Consider the following 17,958-nt stretch of genomic DNA (forward strand, 5'->3'; position numbering starts at 1 on the left):
GAGAAGCAGGCTCCCCACTGATCAGGGAACCCGTTGTGGGGCTCGATCCCAGGAGCCTGAGATCATGACCTGAGCTGAAGGCAGATGCTTAACCAGCGGAGCCACCCAGGCACCCCTGACTTAACTTTTTTAAAATTAGAAAACATGTAACTTATCATTGCTAACTTTAGGATTTTGAAGTTACTTTCCAGAAAATACCCCTTCCCCAGGATCAAATATTAGCTCTGGATTTAGGGTGAGCCTTTACTATCCTAATCTCTTCCTCCCATTGTCGTTGGTATCAGTGGGTTGCCCTTCCTAAATTCTACTGATGTATAAAGCCCTCTAATGTTATAAAGCAACTGGCATATAGAAGAGACAAAAAATACACGACTGTTAGTTTAAAAAATGTTTTAAAATTATAAATACATGCCTTAAAAAATTCAAATATACAGGATAAACAACCGCATAGTTGAGTATGGAAGCCACTGGCTGGATTTCCATTGTTCAAGTTATCACACGGGGTTGGAGGGTAGCGGAGGACACACCAGCGGAGGACACGGACACATTTCCATCATTACAGAAGGCCCACTGGGCAGTTCACTGGCTACCGCCCTACAGTAACCATAATTAAGCACTAGTATATACATGGCTCATTATAAGAGGTTCTGCATATACTCTGGACACAAGTACCTTATCAGACATGAGTTTTACACTTTCTCCTGTGCTGTGGTTGTCTTTTCACTTTCTCGATGGTGTTCTCTAAAACAGAAGAGTCATTTTGAGGAAGTTCAATTTATTTATTTTTCCTTGTTGCTTGTGCATTTGGTGTTGTCGCTAAGAAACCACTGCTTCGTCCAAGGTCACGAAGATTTACTTGTATGTTTTCTTGTCAGTTTTACAGTTTTAGCTCTTATATTTAGGTATAGGATCCTTTCTGGGTTGAAATTTGTATGTAGTATGGGGGGGGGGTTCTTTAGCACTTGGCTATACAGTTGTCCTAGGTCTATTCGTTGAGAAGATTACTCTTTCTTACTGAATGCTATTGGCAGTATTGTCAAAAATTAATTGATCATAAACATTATAGGCTTATTTCTGGATTCTCAGATACAATTTATATCCCCGTAATCCATGTTTATCTTCATACCAGTGTCACACTGTTCGTTACTGTAGCTTTGTAGTTAATTTCTGTAATTAGTTAAGTGTGAATCTTCCAACTTTGTTCTTTTTCAAGATTGTTCTGGCTTTTGTATTTTCCATGCGAGTTTTATCATTTTATCAATTTTGTGTTTCTGTATAAATTTTACCAGTTTGTCAATTTTTGCAAACCAGGCAGCTGGGATTTTGATAGGAACTGCAGGAACTCTGTGGAGCAATTTGGGAGCAATCTTAACAATGTAAAGTCTTTCACTCCATGAGCAAAAATGTATTTCCATTTATTTAGGTCTTCTTTTAATTTCTTTCAACAATGTTGTATAGTTTTTATTCATCTCAATGCTATTGTAGATAGAACTTTTAAAAATCTCAATTTCAGAACATTCACTGCTGACACAGAAATAAAACTGATCTTTGTATATTGATCTTTCTATCCTGTAGCCTGGTGAACTCATTTCGTAGTTTTCAAATGAAACTTCTTAGAATTTTCTATCTAATAAGATTGTCATCTGTGAATAGATAGTTTTCCTTCTTTCCAGTAGGATTAACTTTTCTTTTTCTAGCCTAAATGCCCTGCAGGACCTCAAGAACCAAGGTTGAATAGAAGGGGCAAGAGTGAATGTCCTTGTCTTCTTATTCCTGATGTTAGGGGGAGGACATTCAGCATTCAGTTTGTTGCCAATAATGATGTTAGGTGTGGGCTTTTTGTAGTTGCTCTTTATCATATTGGGGAATTTACATTTTATTCCTAGTTTGTTAACTATTTTTAATCATGAATGGGTGCAGAATTTTATATGTTCTGCAGCTATTAAGCAAGTCAATGTAGTAGTTTTGTCCTTTATGAATATGGGATGGTTGATACTCATTATTTATGAGCCTATATTTGTGAATTTACCAGTTTATTTGTAAAATGTGTAATCCCCAAATCAAAACTGTCAGCACTTTAATGATCACTCATATATATGTGCAGACCTATGAAAATTTTGAGTTTCACTGATATGCATGTTCCCAGTGGGGGAGAACAAGGCCATGGTTCACCTTCCTGTTCCAGCTCCACCCCAGACATGACCAGAAGATGAGGGGCCAGGGGCAGGGCTGTGTGAGCTTTGGCTCCGGGGCCAGCTGGACGGGTATGAATCCCAACTCTGGCAGTTATTAGTGGGGTAGCCTCAGGAAGTCACTTAATATTTTTGAACCTCATTTTCTTTGTAAAATAAAACAATATACACCAGGATAAATTGTTCTCAGGATTTAAGATTATATATAATCTATTTGAGATATGAATGCACACACATACGTGCGCACACATTTCCCCTAGGAGCAATGGCTCTGCATTCACTGGTTCAGTTTTCATTGTGACTTCCTAGATTATAACTACTGTGAATAATGAGAATTATTTGCATTCGACGTTGATTTTTGGATGTTACACAAACCTTGCATTCCTGGGATCAATCTTACTTGGTCATGGTATATGATCCTTTTTATTATGTTGCCAGACTCAGTTTGCTAGTATTTTGTTGATAACTTTTTGATCTGTTTTCTTACGATGTCTTCACCTGGTTTTGTATCAGCGTAATAGTGGCTTCATAAAATGAGTTGGGAAGTGTTCTCTCTCCTTACATTTTTGGGAGAGAGTTTACAAACGATTGGTGTAATTCTCTAAATGTTTGGTAGGATACAGTAGCGAAGCCACCTGAGCCTGGTATTTTCTTTGTGGAATGTTTTAAGATTACTAATTCAGTATTTTTGTTATTGGCACTTGCCATTTTAACTTGCTTTAGGTAGGACAAAAGGTGGTAAGATTCTCTCTTAAGGCCAGTAAAATTCATTAAGGAAATGTTCTCAAAAAAAAAAAAAAAAGAAGAAGAAGTAAAAAAAAAGAAAATGTTATCAAGGAGGACATATCCAGTGTTGGTAAGATTCAGAGAAGCAGCTGCCAAGATTATTCAGTGGCAGAAGCATCCTGCTGTCTTGCTCTAAGACAGACAAACATTTCGTCACCTCTCCATGTGCTTTCCTGACCTTAGGAACCATAAATTTCCGCCTGTTCTACATAAGATTTATATTTATATACAAACCTCGTAACTGATGCTTGCAGTGACGTCCTATAATCACAAAGTAAGGTTTATACATTTCTAAGATTATATACAGACCTGCATATTTACATATTATCTTTAAATCCATCTACAAATGTAACACCTCAGAACCTGTCAGGAAGGTAGCGTGTAGTGGAATAAACACTGGAATGGAAACCTGGAGGTCTCAGTTCTGGTGCCAGCTCTAACGTACACAAGATGCCTCCATCTGTTTCTCCCACTGATGAAACTGGGTTAAGTGTGATCATCACCAGGGTTTTTTGCCCTGATTCTAAAAATACAATGACTCACTCTACAATAACGTCATTCCCATCGTTCTTACTTCAGAGTGCTCAAAATGAAAATATTTTTGTTATAAACACACGAACATATACACATCCATCCTTTACTCTTACAGAACAAGTCAACCAATTCATCAGCTCCTAAGAGAGAAGAAGAGGGTCCGTGGGTAAATAATATAATTCCAACACCTGAAAGTCCTGAGTTTGCCATGAAATATCTTTACTAATCTTCTCTCTCTTCGAATAGGTATTTGCTTCTTCATGATGCTTCCCTTCATGTCAGTCCTGTTGCACAGGAGGCATCTGGTAATTATGACAACTTCCAACAACAAGGAGGTCACTTTTCAGAAATTCGGAGTGCATCGGAGAGACTGAATGGCACGTCATCAGTTGTCTCCACTGGCACATTGCTCCTACCGAACTGGCATGGATAGTGGTGGGTGTGGTGACTTGACATAAATGCATCTGCCGTCCGGCTGCAGCGACAGCCATCTGATGGCAAGATGTTACTTGAGTTGCCAAGGTGTGAATGGTAAACCCCGTGGAATGAGTCTTGAGACGAGTGGTAGTGGCCGCCTCCCGCTGAGGTGGATGCTGAGCTCTGGTAAGGGCCATTACACATAATACAAGTTTGGAAGCAAGTCTTCCTTCCCAAACCTCGGTGAATGTCCAGTTTGGCAATGAGGGGTTTCCCAACATTCACCTCCTGCTTCTCCTCTACGGTATCTTCCAGTCCTGAGTACTGATATGACAGGCAGACTGTGAAGATGAGATGTTCCTGAAAAGGAAAAGAAACAATTATTTTTATCAATTGTGAAAGCATCTCAATCTTAAGAGTACTTACTGACATATACAAATACACATGATCACACAACAACAGCAGCCACTCTCACTCCCCTTTCCCAGGTTCCAAATCCCCAAGGCCTGTTTACCCCTTCCCCACACTCAGGAAGGCCCGCTATAATCGCCTTCCCTTTCCCTCATTCAGTACTTTCAACTAACTGGTGGAACTCTAGATCCTGCTCCTGACAGCAGCCAGAGTCACAGCGCCCTTGTACCATACTCTGGGTGAACAGTGGAAAGGTGTTTTCTAAGCAGTGGGGGTTGAGAAACTTACCCTTCCCTATTAGTGAAGATGGAGAATGATCCCTTAATGAAAAAATCTGGCTTTACACCTAGGCCAGAAGTTTAGCTGTTTTAAAAAACATGAAATAATAATCCACAGTCCCAGGTGGAGAAATACCACTGAATCCGATCATTAGGGTTATTACAAAGACAAAGGAGACTGCAGGTAGATTAGCTAGGAATAGGATGACAATAGTCTGTGTTGTTCCTTAACTAGGAAATGATTACTTGAAGATGCAAAGGTATCTTTTTTTTAAAGATTTTATTTATTTATTCATGAGAGACACAAAGAGAGAGAGAGAGAGAGAGAGGCAGAGGCACAGGCAGAGGGAGAAGCAGGCTCCATGCAGGGAGCCCGACATGGGACTTAATCCTGGTTCTCCAGGATCAGGCCCTGGGCTGCAGGCGGCGCCAAACCGCTGTGCCACCAGGGCTGCCCGATGTGAAGGTATTTAAAAGCAGACCATGCTCTGTATCTCTAAGTTTTCAAAAATGTGGAGAGTAATCACATGTGCTCTCACACAAAAACCCTCAGGCCACTACCAGGGACAGAACAGAATATGCAAGGGTCACTGATGAGACGCACTGTGTATCACTTACCTCTACTTCAATTTAATACCAATGAAGCAGCTCATCTATAAACTAATACAAGTGTCACACACCAACATGAACTTTCACTTTCATTAAGTTAGTAGTTATAAACAGGACAAGTAATAACCTTTAATTTTTGCAGCGAACTGAGCCTAGTGTAGAGGCAATGCTTGGGAAGATCCTTGGATACTAAATAGCTGCCAGTTTCTTCAGGCGTCCCTTTATTTGCATCTTTTGGATCAATATCTAAATCCTGTGAAAATCAGCAGACGTTATTAATGAAATCACTTAGGTCACAACGTAGTCTATGACAGTAAACTATCTGAACAGGTATTGCTCTCTCATGAATTTTGGCCTGAGAGGTGAGCCCTTTGCTAGGACTAAAGAAACTGTAAGAACGACATTCTAGAGTCTAACAGGAATTCTAAATTGTGCACAGATACATTTAAAAAGTTAGCTCTGCAAGGCTAGTTACTTTCAAACTACCCCTAGGAGTACTTCTTAGTCCACTTGAGCTTCCTTTAGGGTTCCAGCCCTGTTAGTGTGTGACTCCTGGATTCTCTTCCTGCTCACTCAACACTTTTGGGAAGGTGTAGGGGGATTTACATGATTCATATATTTAAAAAGAATAAATGGACGTGTACATACAGGCAGCCCTTCCCTTTTTCTTCTCTAAGAGCCAAGCCCTGGCTGAGAGCGGGAGATCTGTTCTGGAACTTCAGAGAGAAGGCCTCAGGCTCTCCCTGCCCAACGCCCAGGAGGCCCAAGCGAGTCCAGCACTGTCAGGGTTGGTAGACAGACCTGTCTAATCTGGGGTTCAGGGCTGGACTGTTTGCTCTCACACAAAGCAGTGTCCTCTGTGAAGCCTTTATCAGTAGCAAGGGTGATGTTCTGGATTTGTCTTGCTCCTTGCTTACTTCTCAATTTACTACAGTCATGTAGGAAAGAGGAGCACTATTTATTGGCTTCTTTAGGCCAACGGAAATAAATGAAATAAATGATGATATCTTAATTTTCAGAAAAAACAACTAAATTTCTATGCTTCCAATATATTATAATTTTACTTCTTCACACTTGATATCCTCCTCAGGGCTAAGGAAATTAAAGGCTTCTTTCCTAGGTGAACTTTAGCCATTCCTAAATTTGATAAATTTAGCATATTTGGGGGGTTAGTTTTTAAATGTAATATAATATATATTAAATATGAAAAACAGACTAATGCTAAATACTAATAATACTAAAATACAAATAAGTATTTAGATAAATGGAATATATATGTACTCATATTTCCTTTAAATTTACCATCAACTTTAAGTTTCCATATGTTTAGTCTTTAGTAAGTGACGCTATACCGTCCTATTTTGAGTAAAAGAAGAAAGGGGGTTCTTACAAGAGGGAAATCGGTGACATAGGCGTCGCACATCACCACGTCGGGTGGCTTGTGGACTATGCTCGTGTAGATTATCATGACATTGGAGAACTCGGCGGCAAACCCTAACTGAATCTGAACGCCACACTGAAATTTAAGACACATACTTTCTGGGAGTTCTGAAAAAGAACAAAAAGAACAACTTATTTGAGAAGTGCTTGGTAAGTGTTCTGATAAGCAACAGGCAATTGTTCTTTATGGGACAAAATATAGTGAGAGCTTCTGCTTTCGCTTAAAAATGTTCTATAACACATTGTTGAAAAACACACAGACACACATGCATGCACTTAAAGAAAGAGAAAAAAAAAAAAGCCCCATGTTCTGCTGGTCAAGCAAATAAGAATCTTTCATTGACTATTTCCTTATAGTTCTCATCCCTCTGCATATGTAACTTTCACAGTGGGAATCGAAAGTATCCATACAGTTGTAGATAAATTTTCACTGTTCCCTCAATCTTCATGAAAACAGTTAAGAAAGCATAATGTCACTGAATATTTGTTACTTTGAACAATTCCACTACTCTTGAGTATCTGTGGTATTTCTGGGTTTAATTGTTTTTCTATCATAGTCATTATTTCGAATATATATGTACTTAATGCTTTAGGATTATTAGATACAGCTACTCGAAGGTCCCTCACACATGTGACATCTCCTTTTATATAGAATATAAATAGATCTCACCATAACATTTCCAAAATGAAGTAACATTAATTTTCAAAGTGTGTACCTAGTTGATGGTATTAAAAAGGAAAAACTGTACTATCATAGTTTTAATTTTATTTTCTCTAATTACTACTTAAGTTTACCATTTTCTGTATTTGTTTCTTATTTATTTATTTATTTTTAAAAAATTTTATTTATTTATGATAGTCACAGAGAGAGAGAGAGAGAGAGAGGCAGAGACACAGGCAGAGGGAGAAGCAGGCTCCATGCACCGGGAGCCCAACGTGGGATTCGATCCTGGGTCTCCAAGATCGTGCCCTGGGCCAAAGGCAGGCGCTAAACCGCTGTGCCACCCTGTATTTGTTTCTTAATTATTAATATATTCTCAATTGTGTAGGCTGAATTTGCATCCTTTGATGATTAACTGAGGGAGTCTTAATGTTTTTCCTTTTACCACTTTGCGTGCGCTCTTTAACATAAAAAATACCAAATCTGTTACAAAAAAAAAAAAAAGCTCTTTCTAGACAAACTCTCCACGTCTCTAGAGCCTGTTCGCCTTTGGTAAGGTGACATTTACCCATATCTAAAAGATAAGAATTAAGTATTATTTTAAGACCACAATTTTTTCATTATGTTTTAAATATTTAGGCCAAGAACTATCCTGCAAATCCAGTGATGTTTTCAGTATCACTTACTCACTCAACAACTATTTTCCTGAACACCTAGTATGTGCCAGGCATAGTTCAAAGTAAAGAACAGATAAAAATATTGGACGAGCCCATGTCTAAAGTTTCTTTCTTTTTTTTTTAATGCGAAGTCCTAATTGGCTTTATTAGGCAGGCAATTCATGAATTCAGCAGCATCTCATACAGCAAGTAAAGAAATGCTCTCTTTGTTTCATTTCATAAAGGTTGTATTTACTGTTGATTTTTACCACCACGATTTTGTTACTGTTGTTGTTTAGGGCTTTTTTTAAAGGAAAAGAATCAATTTCTTTCTTTTTTTTTTTTCATTTCAATTACTTATCCAACTATCTGAAAAACCAAGACACTATATTTGTGGCATTTTATTTTAATGTGCTTTAACATATTTACCAAAAATATATCTTAGAGAACAGACTATTAGAAAAGGAAAGATATTATATAGAAGTTCAACGAATACAACTTTCAATTATCTACAGTAAGGGATACATAATACAGATATTTGGGACTCACAACAAATCTAAAATCTTCATTTCGGTCAATAATTTAAACTTACTTTTTCACTAAGTCACATAGAATTACCCAGGGTAACGAAGTTACAGGTATGATTTCCACCTCACCTTCTATTGTCTTGCTCACTGACTCATGGATTCAAGAGTCAAAGACAGAGAATACTCAGTAATATTTATGAGCACGTAGTATTTGCTGACGAGCGTGCTTCTCTACGTGTGTGATCTCATTCAAGCCCAGCAACCTTACCAGGTATTATTTCTTGTCCCCATTTATAGGTAACGTGCTTATCCAGTGGTAGAGACAGGATCAGAACCCAAACCTGTCTGATTTTTCAAATAGCACACTTCCAACAGCTCACAAAAGAATAGGATCTAAGGGACTGTATATTACATAAGTTGTTTAGTCTTGGGTTTGCCCACCAGGCTAAAATATTTTCACTACAAAATCAAGAGGAAAACTATTTATTCAGGAGAGAAAAAACCTCCTTCATCATTTAATGCAGCATAGTATAGAAAAATCTCACAAAAAGCCAGACGTCACCGTACCATGTGCCTTGGCCCATTGTAGATTCCGAACCAGAGATTCTGCGGAATAGGCTGTTCCCTGAATCGGGTCAGTAAGTGCTCTCTTTTCAGATAAGCTACTCCGGATCTCTAGAGCCTGTTTGCCTTTGGTAAGGTGACATTTCCCCATATCTGAAAGATAAGAAATAAGTATTAAGACCACAATCTTTCTGTGTTTAAAATATTTAAGTCAAGAATTCTCCAGCAAATCCAGTTACGGCCTCAGTATCACTCACGCACTCAACAACTATTTTCTTGAACACGTACTATGTGCCAGGCACGGTTCAAAGTAATGAGCAAACAGAGAAAATATTGGGTCAGGCCACTTCTAAAGGCCCCCTTTTAGCTTTTATCTTCTATAATTCTATTATCGTATCCCTAATATTTGAAGCTTTAACATTTACAAAGATCTAGAAGTATATTCTTTACTACAAGGGTAGACATGGTAATTTTATGTCTATACTCTGCTGAGAAATACATGTATTTAGTAAACAAATGACTACTTATCTATGAGAAAGGAAGATATCATGCCATCTTTATCTCAGATATCTTTAAGAAATAATGTGTTACAACCACTGATATGGCTAAATCACCATAAGTCCTCTCTCCCCTGACTCAAAGTAAGCACCATCCAATGTAGTATGTATATTCCCGTGCATATCTTAATTTTCACTCATGCATAGGCACTGGTAAGTAGTTTATGCCAATGTTTTAGGTTTTAAGCTTAACAAATGTTATGCTGTATGCATGCTTTGTGTTTTCACCCAACATGTTTTAGGCAAGGACTTGTGACAATTGATAAACATCAATTTAAATTTACAAAGCCATATATATCATATTCTTTAATATGAATAAATTATAGTTTCTCTTACTTCTATTTTTATTATTTATTATTATTATTAATTAATAAAGTCATAAAGTAATAATATCTGGCCCCTGGTATGTAGTTACTTATCTGAAAAAAAAAAGAGGTAAAACTAAGATTCTGAAAGAGAAGAATCTATTCTTAAATAGAAGCTAAATATAAAAAACAGATGAAAGCAGAACTTTTCCGGTTGAAGCAGGATGGTGGGGGGAGGTCAAAGATCTGGCTATGTTAAATGGGAAAGTGGTTAAGTCAGGTGATCCAGCTAAGAGATCTACACACAGATAAAAATATGAAAATAAACAAAGGTGACTCACAGCTCTTAGTGAAATACTCACATACCTTATCCTCTACGTGCCATCTTTGGAACACCCATGAAACTCCATTTTCCATGGGCTAGTTCATAAAAGAATTGCCTTTGGGTATGGTTTTTAAAATGGCATTTCAAAAAAATACCTGGCAGTCTACTGGTATAGTAGGGTATGTACTTGTTCAGCACCCGATGGGAGCATAACATTATCCCGAGAAGGAAAAGGCAGAGAAGGAAATGGAAGACATGATGTTAGCCATCTAGGATTGTGTCCTGAAAGCAGAATTTAAAAACCACTAAGGGGCAGCCCGGGTGGCTCAGCGGTTTAGCGCCGCCTTCAGCCCAGGGCCTGATCCTGGAGACCTGGGATCGAGTCCCACATCAGGCTCCCTGCATGGAGCCTGCTTCTCCCTCTGCCTGTGTCTCTGCCTCTCTTTCTCTCTCTGTGTGTGTCTCTCATGAATAAATAAAATCTTTAAAAAAAAACCAAAACACTAAGTCGGGATGCCTAGGTGGCTTAGTGGTTGGGCATCTGCCTTTAGCTCAGGGCATGATCCCGGGATCAAGTCCTGCTTTGGGCTCCCTGCAAAGAGCCTGCTTCTCCCTCTGCCTGTGTCTCTGGCCCTCTCTGTGTGTCTCTCATGAATGAATAAATAAAATCTTAAAAAAAACAAACAAACCCATAAGTCCATCATGAAAAAAATGAACCCAGGCTTCTCCACTAGGGCCTCAAAATTTCTATAAAGTTGTATCTGTCTGTTCCAGGGAGAGGATGCTCTCTGGATGTTTTTTTTTTTTTTTTTTTTCTCTGCACTAGGCTTGAGGCACAGAGCACTGAGGATGAAACTTCACAGATTCCAGTCTTGCCTGGGACGAGCTTTGCAGCTGGATCATGCTGCAGAGATGGCACAGAGCTCAGTCACCAGGGAAAGGAGGAGGGAGGAAGAAGCAAAACAGGAGTGCTGCTGAACATTCTAGAAAAAATTGTTTTACAAAAATAAATACTAATTCCAAACCTGCACAATAACAGTAGGAATAAAATAATTATCAGAGAACCCTGGGTAGCTTTCTCTTTATTTATTTTACCTTCTGCAACTTCATCCAGTAACACAGTAATTTTCTTGTCTTCTAATAACCTATCTTTTAAAAATTTCATGAAAATTCCATTTGCCAACCCAGAATGCTGGATTTCAAAAGCTTCTGCTCCTTGACACCTTAAACACAGCAAAAAGACAGAAAATTTAAAAAAAGTTAACAGTTGCCACGTGGGGCTTATATAAATACTGATGAGCCTCATTTGCTTGCCTCTCTGCCTTTTGAATGACACTCTCATTAAAGAGTTAACCTTTTTTTTTTTTAAATTTATTTATTCATGATAGTCACACGGAGAGAGAGAGAGAGAGGCAGGGACACAGGCAGAGGGAGAAGCAGGCTCCAAGCACCAGGAGCCCGATGTGGGATTCGATCCCGAGTCTCCAGGATCACGCCCTGGGCCAAAGGCAGGCGCCAAACCGCTGCGCCACCCAGGGATCCCTAAAGAGTTAATCTTTAGGGCACCTGGGTGGCTCAGTGGTTGAGCGGCTGCTTTTGGCTTGGGTCATGATCCTGGGGTCCTGGGATAGAGTCTCACAGGGAGCCCTCTTCTGTCTCTGCCTCTCTCGATGTCTCTCATGAATAAATAAAATCTTAGGAAAAAAAAGTTAATTTTTAAGCAGGAACTAAATGCTCTGGCGTTTAGTAAAAAGAAGATGCCAAGATACGAGGAGTAAAAGTCAATTACTTAACTCATTTGTCCTATTAAGAATATTAGGGACGAAAATGTATGCCTACATTTCTACAGATATATCTAGGCTTCTAACCTATAATCAAAAGGAAGTCATTGAAAAATGAAGGCATCTTGAACACAAATGCAAAATTTCCTTACGTGGCATATCCAAAGACAATGTTGGCAGTGACTTTTAGTGCATCCAAGATTGGGATGGTATCATCATAGTCGTTTCTATTTAAAAGGGAGGAGGAAGGAGGATAGATACAAATGTGAAAAAAATTAAGCAGCATTTAAAGAGAGCATAAATAATAATATGATGCAAAATCTGAGAATGCTATTCAATTACACATAAATTAAGATTATAGATTCAAAATTCCTATTATCAAATCAGGCACATATTTGCCCCAAATAACCCAGGGCTCCTCTGCTGTTGAGACAGCCAACAGCCACATCATCCGCTCTCTGGTTTGCTTCAAAACCGGAGTTATATCTGAACTCTGGCACTGGTTTTTGATCGCTAAATGCTGAGCAAGTACAAAACCATATTTCGGAGAGGGATAATCACTGGTTCTATTCCCTAGTAACACGGTGGCCAACAACTGGGACCCAAACCCTTTCTGTATATGCGAGCCCAGGACTGCCAGAGGCCCCCCCTCTGCGGGGGCTGCTTCTATCAATTCCTGGAGAAATGAATGCACCAATTACTAGACACATCTGCAGGTGTTCTGAGGTATGAATAAATACCCACACCTCTGAGTTTCTCACTTCTGTTCTCTAACAACTAGGAAAAAAGTTAAAGTAATTAAATACATAGAACATGTATTTTTCCCTTAGTTTCCTTCTTAGTCGGTTTCAATCTAATTACAAACTCACAAGCTTAAGTGCTCCTTAGAATTCCCAGGTTTGTCTCAGATTTAACTCTCAAGGCTGATACTTACCTAACTCCAGGGAACTTTGTTTAACAAAGATGAGGCAGTTTACCTTTTCCTACACATGTCCAACAAGAACACGTTGAGTCCAGTTTCTTTCTCTTGCATCAGTTTCAGTATATTTTGTACACATAGACAGTTTTCAGACCTATATGGATTTGGGGCATCAACAGGGACCATAAAGCTGTTGCCAAAGTTTTCATAACCATGCCCCGCATAATATAATAATCCTGGAAAGGAAAAAAGAAAAGATGTAAAAATTAATTCTAGTTTGCACTCCGAACATGCATGGAGCACTCTTTAGAGAGAAACCTAGACTTTAGTTTTCTTCAAGTTAATGCAAGTTTATTTAAGAGATACTCAATTATAAACACAGTCAATGTTAACTAAGTTTGCACAGAAAAATTTTTTTAAAAGATTTTATTTATTCATGAGAGACACACAGAGAGAGGTAGAGACCCAGGCAGAGGGAGAAGCAGGCTCCTTTTGGGGAGCCTGATGTGGGACTCGATCCCGGGACCCCAAAGTCTTGACCTGAGCCAAAGGCAGATGCTCAACCACTGAGCCACCCAGGCATCCTCGCATGGAAAAATATTTTGACAATGGTTTTCAAGACCAACATTGAGATGCTGTTCTAAAGTATATTTTATTTTTTTTAAGATTTTATTTATTTATTCATGAGAGACGAGACACAGGCAGAGGAAGAAGCAGGTTCCCTGCAGGATGCTCCATGTGGGACTCGATCCCAGGAGCCTCGGGATCATGACCTGAGCCAAAGGCAGATGCTCAACCGCTGAGTCCCCCGGGTGACCCCTAAAGTGTATTTTAATTCATAAAAATAACACATTTATAACCAATGGTATAACACAGAATACAATTTTATCTCATGATGTATATAAAAAAGAAAAAGGCTTAATTAAGACTTCTTTGGTGACTCATTTGTCTCCTCTATGAGACCAGGAGCTCCCCCAGAGCAAGGACAGTATTATCTTTATCTGTGTATTCCTGGGACACAGCAGGAGCTTAGCAAGTTTTAACAGATGAACAAATAAACACAATTCAGATGGATATTGCAATGGCAATATCCAATATAAGAAATTCTGCAGGCACTTCCACATAATGTTAGTAAGGGCTATAAAAATATAAATGTAGCTTTTTCTAAGCAGAGAAGGAAAATCTGATTTCATGGATTATTTTTTCCTTTCTGTTATGAGATATAAATATCATTAATTTTCCATCTAGAGTCTCGAATTAATAATCTAAAGTCTGGGTTCTAAAGTATTTCATAGATGAGTCATTATTTCTATACCGAGAAATAGTATAAAAACTGCACCAAACAACTCAACATTTTCTTTTTTTTTTTTTCAAGATTTTATTTATTTATTCATGAGAGGCACAGAGAGAGAGAGAGAGAGACAGACAGACAGACAGAGGCAGAGGGAGAAGCAGGCTCCATGCAGGGAGCCCGACGTGGGACTCGATCCTGGGTCTCCAGGATCACACCCTGGGCTGAAGGCAGCGCTAAACCACTGGCCACCTGGGCTGCCCAACTCAACATTTTCTTAAAAAGAAATCTGTTTTGGCTGTAAAACAACAACAACATCCAAAATATCAGTATGGGCTTCTTTATAAAAATATCTGACAGAAATACTTGTGAAGACATGTTCCCCTGAGCATGTGGTCTTTTGGGCCCACTAATTTTTTTATCTCGGTATTCTGGATATGATGACTTCTTTCTAGGATATACTCTAATGTCAACAATAAAATGGGATTTAGACAGGGAACAACAGGAAAGCTAATCCTTTGTATCTATAGCCCCACTTCCTTTTTTTTTTTTTTTAATTTTTATTTATTTATGATAGTCACAGAGAGAGAGAGGCAGAGACACAGGCAGAGGGAGAGGTAGGCTCCATGCACCGGGAGCCCAATGTGGGATTCGATCCCGAGTCTCCAGGATCGCGCCCTGGCCAAAGGCAGGCGCCAAACCGCTGCGCCACCCAGGGATCCCTATAGCCCCAATTCCTAACAAAGAATGTGGCTCTGAACATTAAGCAACTTGCTTCATTTGGTCCTAGAGGGCAGGACCCAGGTCTACTGTTCTCAAACTCCTACTAAAATGAGAAATAGGTTTTTTTCATGTCACCTTTCAGGTAAAAAAAAAAAAAAAAGTCAGAATGGGCACATTCATTTATTCAGGTGGGTTTATTCCACCTCTGTGCCCTGAATGAAACCGTGTATGTGCCAAAAGAAACGCAAAAGAAAAGGAAGACAAAGTTCCTGCCCCAGGGAACTCTCAACTCATTCAGGCCTGCTCGTGCTTGTGCTGTTAGTCAAAAAACAAAAAAAGTCAGTAAATAATGAAATACCATAAAATACCATAAATTGTGTGATTAAGGAAACCTTGCACGATTGGAGTAGATGCAGAGAGGACTCAGGGTGCAGTGACACAGCAATGGGTGGCCCTGAGAGTCAATGGGTACAATGTGGGAAGGCAGAGAAAGAGTGAGCTTCATTACAGGCAGGGGGTAAGAGAAACGAGGTGTGGACCTGGAATGACAGCTAATAGAAAGGACACCAGCCTGGCAAGGAATCAAATTATCATTGTAAATGGGAGTAAGAGTGCACTGATTGGGAGCATTCTGAAAATCATGACACAGGGAGTGGATTTAATTCACTAAACAACAGAGATCAAGTACATGAAAAGATAACCTGAAGAATGAGGGAGAATGTTTGCAAATCACGTATCTAAAAGGACAACTTGTACCTAGAGTATGTACATAAAGAACCCTTCAATTTGACCATTAGAAGGCAAATCCCCAAGTAAAAAATGGGCAAAGGACCTGAATAAACATTTCTCCCAAGAGGATATACAAATGCAAAAAAGCACATGCAAAACAAAAAAAAAAAAGCAGAGCAAAACAAAAATGATGAAATACCACTTTACACTTCCTAGGGCGGCTGTAATGAAGACACAGGCAGTAACGAGTGTTGGCAAGGAGGCAGAGAAAGTGGAAACTTCACTTATGTCTGGTGGGAATACATAACAGTGCAAGCACCCTGGAAGGAGGTTAGGCAGTTCCTCAAAAAGTTAAACTTAGAATTATCATATACCCAGCAATTGCAATCCCAGGAACATACACCCAAGAGGCCTGAAAACGTGTGTCCACACAAGACTGTGTACACGAATGTTCAAGGCAGTGCTATTCACAGTATCTACACCATTTAAACAGCCTAGATGTCCACCTGCTGATGAGAGGAAATGTGATGCGTCCACACAGTGGATGATGACCCAGCCATAATAGTAAAGCAACAACATGGATGAACCTTGAAAACATTATGCTAAGTGAAAAAAAAACAGTCACAAAAGGACACGTATGGAATGATTCCATTCTATGGAAGGTCTCAAAAAGGCAAATCCATAAAGCTAGAAAGGAGTTGTGTTGTTGCCAGGGGTTTGGGATAAGAAGGAATGAAGAGTGAGTGCGGAGAGACATGGGGATTCTTTCTGGGGTAGGGGAAGAGATCTGGAGTTAGGTAACCAATGCACAGCTTTGTAAATATGCGTCCCTCACATACTGGCTTTTACGGACACCCTACAGTTCTATGTATATTTAATTTCTTGGATAAAAATCATAATAGACATTAAGCTTCCAAGCTGGTATAGCTTTTTCATGGTTTTGGAAGCACCTTCATATCCATGAACTGATTTTTGATCCATACAGCAATCTTTAAATGACTTATACCCCTATTTTAGAGATGAGGAAATTCTAAAGAGATCAAATAGACTTGCTTAAAATCACATAGCTGATAGGTGTCTGGACTCCAAAAAGGCATTTTTTTCTCATTATATTTAGGGATTTATAATTTTGAGAGTATAGGGACACCTGGGTGGCTCAGCAGTTGAGAGCCTGCCTTCAGCTCAGGGCATGATCCTGGAGTCTTGGGATTGAGGCCTGCATTGGGCTCCCCACAGGGAGCCTGCTTCTCCCTCTGCCTGTGTCTCTGCCTCTCTCTGTGGGTCTCTCATGAATAAATAAAATCTTTAAAAAATAATTTTGAGAGTATAAATCATGTTCTTTATTTTCTGAATGTCCTTCAACACCTAGCATACTCCTTTATCTGGGCTATAATGTAATAAGGAACATATTTTTTGAATGCATTAAATGAACAATGCAAACCAATCAGGACAGAGGCAGAGCTAGAGAACTTTCCATAAAGGGTCTGATATGCAACAGAAATTGTACCATTTCTACAACTGGCTTTCTTACATAAGCCAGCCAGCCAGGAGGCTCATGGATTGCCTCCATTGCATCTGCATCACGGAACACAACTGTCTGTAGCAAGACTTGTAACTTGGGAGAAGCACCAACTTCAAGGGAAGGTTCGCCCTCCATCGAGCAGGGAAACCTAAGTGTGGTCCGTTATTTCAGAGCCATAAATCCTGCTCTGCAATCACTAAGACACTTAGAACAAAATACCTTTTGTCTACCCCAAAATGACTTATGAAAAACATTTTGCATCAAAGTCTATATCCGAACGACATTGTGGGAGATTAAACATTTTTATGTAAAATAAGTTAGATCAAAGCATGGTATTTTAAGGATTGCATGTCTAGTACTGCTTATTAATTGAATCGACTATCCCATCACTCAAGGAGAGGCACACAACATAGGCATCTTCATAAGTGACAAAAAACTTCATGTGGTTAGAAATATAATCCTATCGATTAGAACTTCAGGGAATTTGATTTCTTGGGAACACGATTTCCAAGAATATAGTTCATTACAGATATTTCTTCTTGCCTACAGAGAAAATCATTGTTTGGATGGAAGATTGTCCCACTGGAGCTGAGCTGCAGCACCTAGCAAGGTGCTGATGAGGACATCTGCCACCGCCACCACCGTCACCTACAGAGCTCTTCCTCTGTGCCTGGCACTTTCTGAATAAAGTGCTTGCTTTAATTATATGGTTCTCACCTCCTATAACCCTC

General features: G+C 39.2%; 1 protein-coding gene across 1 annotated transcript in view; it reads right to left on the reverse strand.

The window, feature by feature from the left end:
* Positions 1-375: 375 nt before the first annotated feature.
* The window catches only part of MALT1 (MALT1 paracaspase), a 60,914-nt gene continuing 43,331 nt past the window's right edge, over positions 376-17,958 (reverse strand). Inside the window, exons 11-17 of the mRNA XM_072773865.1 lie at positions 13,021-13,198; positions 12,196-12,270; positions 11,358-11,485; positions 9,079-9,228; positions 6,618-6,775; positions 5,355-5,480; positions 376-4,289 (exon numbers count right to left, since the gene is read on the reverse strand). Of these exons, the coding sequence (XP_072629966.1) occupies positions 3,849-4,289; positions 5,355-5,480; positions 6,618-6,775; positions 9,079-9,228; positions 11,358-11,485; positions 12,196-12,270; positions 13,021-13,198 (1,256 nt within the window). The 3' untranslated portion in view covers positions 376-3,848. The remainder of the gene's footprint in view (positions 4,290-5,354; positions 5,481-6,617; positions 6,776-9,078; positions 9,229-11,357; positions 11,486-12,195; positions 12,271-13,020; positions 13,199-17,958) is intronic.

This window comes from Canis lupus, chromosome 1 (assembly GCF_048164855.1).
Source record: "Canis lupus baileyi chromosome 1, mCanLup2.hap1, whole genome shotgun sequence".
NCBI classification, from domain to species: Eukaryota; Metazoa; Chordata; class Mammalia; order Carnivora; family Canidae; genus Canis; species Canis lupus.